Genomic DNA, 6,512 nt, shown 5'->3' with positions numbered 1-6,512 from the left:
GTTTTTTTTCAAACCCAACAACCAAAACGCAAAAGGGTATGATGGAATCAGGCTAAGGTATGTACGGCCCCGCGGCAAACAGGTCGACCAATTCAACCAATTGGAACCAATTTTTTAAGGTCAACCGATGAAAGGCAACTCTTCGAATAGGAAAACATGTGGCTAAACATATAAATCAAACAAACAAACATTATAAATGCAATCATAAAAAGGTTCATCAAAAAAAACGATTATAAATATGTTGGTCTTTCGACTTTCGAACCTACCAACAATTCATTATTTATCAATATTTAAAGATCAACGAACAGGCGGACGTACAAACGGACAGATATGTTTATATCGTTCAGGCCTGCTAATCGTCTGCCTTTTTTTGGGGCTTAGTCTTTTTAGTGCAGGACATGCTAGTAATAATAATAATTATAATACATTTTAAAAACAACTTATTTTGAACAGTGTATGCTATATAATTTTCATTAGACAGATGTGTTTGTTAACGCCTATACTGTAGTGTATTTAATAGTTATGGTTTGCAGGCTGCAGAGTTCAGTTGTTTTTTTTCTGTCATTTTACAAGTTTTGCTTTTTGCCTGAAAATGCAACTGGGGAAACGTGTCAGAAAGTTTATGGCGCTCGCCTCACGCGTTACGCGTCACGCACGCGATTTTCGCTCAGTTGTTTGTCACTTCTTTGCCTTCTCTCCCTAGTCCTTGCTTGAAGTGTTGTCGTAGTCGCTGTTGTTGTTGTTGTTGCTGTTATTGTTGCTTTTGTTGCAATTGTTAGTGTTGGCAAGAAAAATGGCACTGCAAATTAAGTTGCCACTTTATTTTTTATTCATTTTTTAAATAAGTACAACCATAAATTAGAATAAAACATGAGATTTAATGCAAAGCATGAAAAGGGAATAAAGTTAAGAGAGGGGGAAAACGAGGCCTTGTAATTAAAAATAAAATATAGTTTTCAATCAGTGATGCACCATGGCATACAGCCAAGGTAATGAGAACGTATATAAAGAGCAAATATGTTGTGCTATTTAGCTTAAATATCATCGTAAACGTAAAGAATTAATAATCTAAAAACAAGCAATTTTGATTTTATTTAACGAAAAACTAAATAATTAAACAAGTTTACGAAATCTAATTTAAAGGAATATAAGATGTTCATGTATTTAAACAATACAATTAAACAAATTATTAATAATTTTTTTAAAAATAAATTCGACCTTTCTTTATGAGCCTTCACTTGAATTATATAATGAATTCATGATTACATGATTCAACAGATACTCATACTAATAAAATTTTACTTTCAAGCTTTTGTTCTCAGTGATATCGTTCATTTCATTTGAAACCACTTGAATGCAAGTGGTCCAACCTGTCCCACTTCCAATAAAATATTGCCACTCATACACACACACACACAGGAAAAAGCAACACACCGGCCCTTGAAAAGCACTTGAGTTTATAATAATTTACAACATGTTGCAACAGCAACCGCAGACAAACAAACACAGACGCACACACAACCAAGGCAGTGAAGCAACGCAATACAACTGACACTAGACAAAGCTACACTTTACAGTAGCCGCCGCATGAATAGAATCATCGTCATAAATTCGATAAATATCAATATGTGGGGCTACCAAAAAAATGATCATGCTCATACATATATGTCAGAGCTAGGATAGACGAATAGATATTTAGATAAATAGACGTACGACTTCTACTTCTCGTATTCAATAAATTCAAACGCACGAACCGATGAATGCATAAAAACATACTCAAAAGCATCTCATTCTTCTAGAATATAATGTTATATTCTATTCGAGTCACTGGCATTGTATATGCATGATAGTTGTGTGTGGCCAGGCAAATGTTGCCTGTTGTTGGCAGATGTCACTTCTCATAAAACATAAAATTATTTCGGATGCTGTTGCATTGCCTTTGAAAACTAACGAAGTAAACGTGTTGAGTGCTCTGAATACGGTCTGCAAGAAATGTCAAGTGGCAGTCGCAGTTATAGGAGACCAAATACAAGTAGCCGTGATGTAGGCAGCACTACTTGGCAATTGATACGACAAAAGCTTTTCACTTTGTGGGTAAGCCGCAGAACTTGATTTCATTGTCCAGCACAGTGCCAAGAATGATGTTCGAATGTGCTCGTAAGTGTAAAATGAAATTTCTTGTGGCCCAATTATAGCAAATTTCGGACACAAGGCATGTGGCTAATGAACATAACAGTTGGGGTAACACATATTATGCTAAATGAATTGTTCTCTACCTGAATTGCTTAGAATACCACAAAGGATATTTTATATATAAGAGCAGCATAAGTGGTGAAATTTCCACAAGAAGCATGCTATTGGGCTGAATATCTGTTTTTGTGAATTAAATTAACAATTAAATGTATCGAAGATATGGCCTGAATGCTTGTTTAACTTTGAAAATACTTAAATATGTGTTATCCCATCTCCAATTTTCGAAGTATGTGTCTTTGTCAATGTGTGGTTCTGCCTTCCAATCCCTAATATTCGTTAAACCAGTTACACTAAATACTAACCTTATCTTTAAAATACTATTGCATTTATATTTTATAAGTTGTTTTGCAAAAAAAAACTTCACTGATCCCATGGTAATTTATTTATTATTAACAGTTTACATTAGATTAACTACGAATTGCTTTTCCTTTTTTTTTTTACCTCGAATTCAGAGTTCTTTGAACAGTCATTAGGAATAGCGTTTGTCATCAAATCAGAATCGAAGCATTCTTCGCTGCTTCTTCAAATTATTTCTAACAACAACATCAACTACTGCTTTATGTAATAAAAGCAACAGAAACCGGTTCAGTTTTGCTTTAAAAACACACACACAACATCGTTTAATAGCAAATGGTTTTTCTTTCGTACTCTGCGTACGACTTCAATATTTTGTTGATAGAACAAAATAATTACTAACACAACTAATTAATTATCGTACTATTGAGTAACACTATTAATTAATTCACTACCTCTGGTAAATGGTGCATTGAAATAAATTTGTAGCAGCTTGACTCACCACAGTAGCTACGTGTCGTAACAAAGAGCGGATTAGTTATCCACATTTTTGGTTTATATCTTGTTTTAACCAAGAAATTAAATGTGCCCCACTTCATATCATGAATTAGCAGTAATCTGTTTTGCGTTTCAGTTTAATTATTTACAATTAAGTGCTATGATTAACATTTATGGCAAAGCTTAACATACATTTTGAAAATTAGAACAGCTCTGTTATTCTCTAGGAAAAGGTTTAGAGTTTAAGTTTCATTCCGGACCATATCTTCAAAAGAGAAACTAAAATGCTATTGAAAAGCTGATATTATTTTCAAATTGAGATAAAATAACATTTTTGTTGATAAACTTAAAATGGGATTTACGATTTGTTTATTTGCGTTAATGCTGTCATTATTTGCCGATTCTTAAATTGAATTCCTGCATTCGTGCTGGCATAATCGCGGTAGCACTAATCGATGAAAAAGCCACATTGTGTGCATATATAATATATCCACACCTGTTTTAATTTGGTGAATTTTTGTATTAGACTCGCGACTCTACTGCACTATAAAATAGGTCCGCGGCAAATGCCGACATCAGCAAACGGCAACATTTCCACAAGAAACTACGTCAATTTTTCACAGAATTTGGATATATTTTTAGTAGAGCACTTAGTTAAAGTTTTAAATGAATGGTGCTTAAAAAAAATACAATATTAAATCAACAGTAACTCAGAATATACAATAAAGTGCCTTTTTGCAGAAATCAAACACATTTGGTGGAAATACTTCGGTAAGTTCGAAAGTGCTTCAATAAGCTATTGAATAACTTAATATTTTCATATTATTTGGTTTTGTTCTCTTGTGCAATTATTTATGCCTTGATTCGCATTTTCTACACATTTGTACCACTTGCTAGATTTCAGAATATCTAGCATTTCATTTGCTAGAAACTATTTGGATATTGCATGTCTTTGACGATGGCTGGGAAATGCATAACGCTTTTTATTCTATGCATCATCATTGGGAATTGTATTGCCGCACGAGGGAGAAGCAAATCTAGAATGAAATCAGGTGAGGAATTACATAAGTAATTCCATGACAATAGGCTAACGATATTTTAACCATTTAGCGGCCCCTTTGGTTCTGCCAATGGGTGCTACCGTCGATCCAAAAATGAAGGATAAAGCGTTAAAAGTCATTGAGATGATGAAGCATGCGTGGAACGGATATAAGAAATATGCCTGGGGCTGGAATGAAGTTAAGCCGGTGTCGCAAAAAGAAAATCCGGGAAGCGTTTTTGGTTCCCATCCTCTGGGTCTGACTATTGTCGATTCGATGGACACACTCTATTTGATGGGCCTAAAGGAAGAGTATGAGGCCGCACGCATGTGGGTAGAGCAGAAATTTTCATTAGAAATCAATGGAGTCTTTTCAGTGTTTGAGACAAATATTCGATACCTAGGTGGCTTCCTAACCCTCTTCGCCTTCACTGGAGATCCATTGTACAAGAACAAGGCCCAAATGGTAGCGGAGAAGCTGTTGCCGGCCTTCCGAACCGCGACGGGCATACCCTATGCTTTGGTTAACTTTAAGACCGGCGCAGCCGAGAACTATAATTGGGCAGCTGGAAAAGCGTCAATACTCGCAGAATTCGGCACCCTTCATCTGGAGTTTGCATATCTCAGTGACATTACGGGAGATCCCAAGTACCTAAAACTTGTCCAGGCCATTCGCAACCGGTTGAAAAAGATGAAGAAGCCAAAGGGACTGTATTTCAACTATGTAGACCCAAACTCAGGCCAATGGGGCACGCCCGCTGTCTCATTGGGAGGCCTGGGCGATAGTTTTTACGAGTACTTGCTTAAATCCTGGATACAGTCGAACAAGGCCGATTTTCAAGCTCGACAAATGTACGACGAAGCAATGGAGGCGGTGATGGCACAACTTCTGGTGGTTAGCGATGGTGGCCTTACCTACCTGGCGGAAATGAAGAGCAACGAACGAATTCACAAGATGGACCATCTGGCCTGCTTTGCCGGCGGCATGATAGCCCTCGGCGCTCATACCCAAGCGGATGGCAATTCCAAGAAATACATGAACACGGCCATAGGCATTACGAACACTTGCCGAGAAAGCTATATACGTACAGCTACCAAATTGGGTCCGGAAACCTTTCGCTTTAAGAAGGGTACGGAGGCAATTGGTATAGAAAATAGGGAAAAGGAGTTCCTACTACGACCGGAGACAGTTGAGAGCTATTTTATTCTCTGGCGTCTGACTCACGATCGGAAATATCGTGACTGGGGCTGGGAGGTGGTCGAAGCACTTGAAAAACATTGTCGCACCGCAGCCGGCTACTCTGGATTACGTAACGTCTATGATGTGAAAAGCGAGAAGGATGATGTACAACAGAGTTTCTTCCTGTCAGAGACTCTTAAATATTTATACTTGCTTTTCACCGAAGACAGCACTTTGCCGTTTAGTCAATGGGTGTTCAGCACAGAGGCGCATCCACTCCCCATTAAAATCGCCAACAAATACTACCGAGCAACAAAAATGTTCTCCAAATAATTGAGAACAGCAAAGTGCATATAAGCTGTCATTTGAGCTTGAGTACTGCCTACGAGTCTAATGCGCGTTCGCTGTCTACATCGTTCTCAAAACACACAATCCCAATTAATACATTATCTAATATAACTTGTAATCAATACTATAACAAGACAGGGCGAGACAGAAACTGTAAAGAAGATTAAAAACAAATTAAAAAGGCACATTTATTCCAAAACTGAATGATTTTGGAATTTTACTTTTCTTTACCTCACCAAACGAAATACTATTAAAGAACTGTTCAAAATAAGTTAAGCCCCTAGTATGATGGACAGCGATACTTTCTGCAATCAACTGGGCCTGAGACATAGCTTAGCATCAGTACGATGCCTCAAATCGCACAACGATTGTCTGGGCCATCCAAAATGTTGCAATAACCACTTCACTTCAATGTAAATCATTACAGTAATTCAAAAAAAAGAAGAAGAAAAACGACGCACTATGAAGGAGCTTGAAAAACGGGCAAGTCAACAGAGAAAGTTTTTCAGCAAACCCCAATGAAATTTTAAGAAATGCTTCGTGTTCTTTACGCAAAACGTGCGGGCAAGCAGGCAAAGCCAGGCAGACAGACAGACACACAGGCGGACCTAGACAGAGGGGGATAGGCAGGAATGACAGCAGACAGCTGGCGGCCAGCTCGGAGCACTTGAGACAAGCGAACGCCAAAATGCATTTAAGTTGAAGACGACAAGAATGCATACAAAAAATGAGAAAAGAGAATGTGTCATGATTTAAGTTTCTTAAACGTTTAGACACTATTTTTTTATAAGACGCTGGCTGAGTATTAAAGACAGTGCTGCTGGCAAGACAATGTTGCTTTAAGAATCAGCTCATAACTGATTTGTCTCTTTCAAAATGTTATAGCATATGACCTTTGTT

General features: G+C 37.4%; 1 protein-coding gene across 1 annotated transcript; it reads left to right on the top strand.

The window, feature by feature from the left end:
* The first annotated feature begins 3,979 nt into the window (after window positions 1–3,979).
* On the top strand, window positions 3,980–5,816 carry LOC115626391 (mannosyl-oligosaccharide alpha-1,2-mannosidase IA-like). The gene is made up of 2 exons (XM_030521751.1): window positions 3,980–4,097; window positions 4,156–5,816. Exons 1-2 carry the CDS (start codon window positions 3,992–3,994, stop codon window positions 5,595–5,597), a joined length of 1,548 nt encoding a protein of 515 aa, XP_030377611.1. The 5' UTR covers window positions 3,980–3,991; the 3' UTR covers window positions 5,598–5,816.
* The last annotated feature ends 696 nt before the right edge of the window (window positions 5,817–6,512 follow it).

Source organism: Scaptodrosophila lebanonensis, unplaced genomic scaffold (genome assembly GCF_003285725.1).
Source record: "Scaptodrosophila lebanonensis strain 11010-0011.00,11010-0021.00 unplaced genomic scaffold, SlebRS2 tig00000085-arrow-pilon, whole genome shotgun sequence".
NCBI classification, from domain to species: Eukaryota; Metazoa; Arthropoda; class Insecta; order Diptera; family Drosophilidae; genus Scaptodrosophila; species Scaptodrosophila lebanonensis.
Note: the sequence above shows the minus strand (reverse complement) of the source record. Positions and strands in the feature narration are given on the sequence as shown.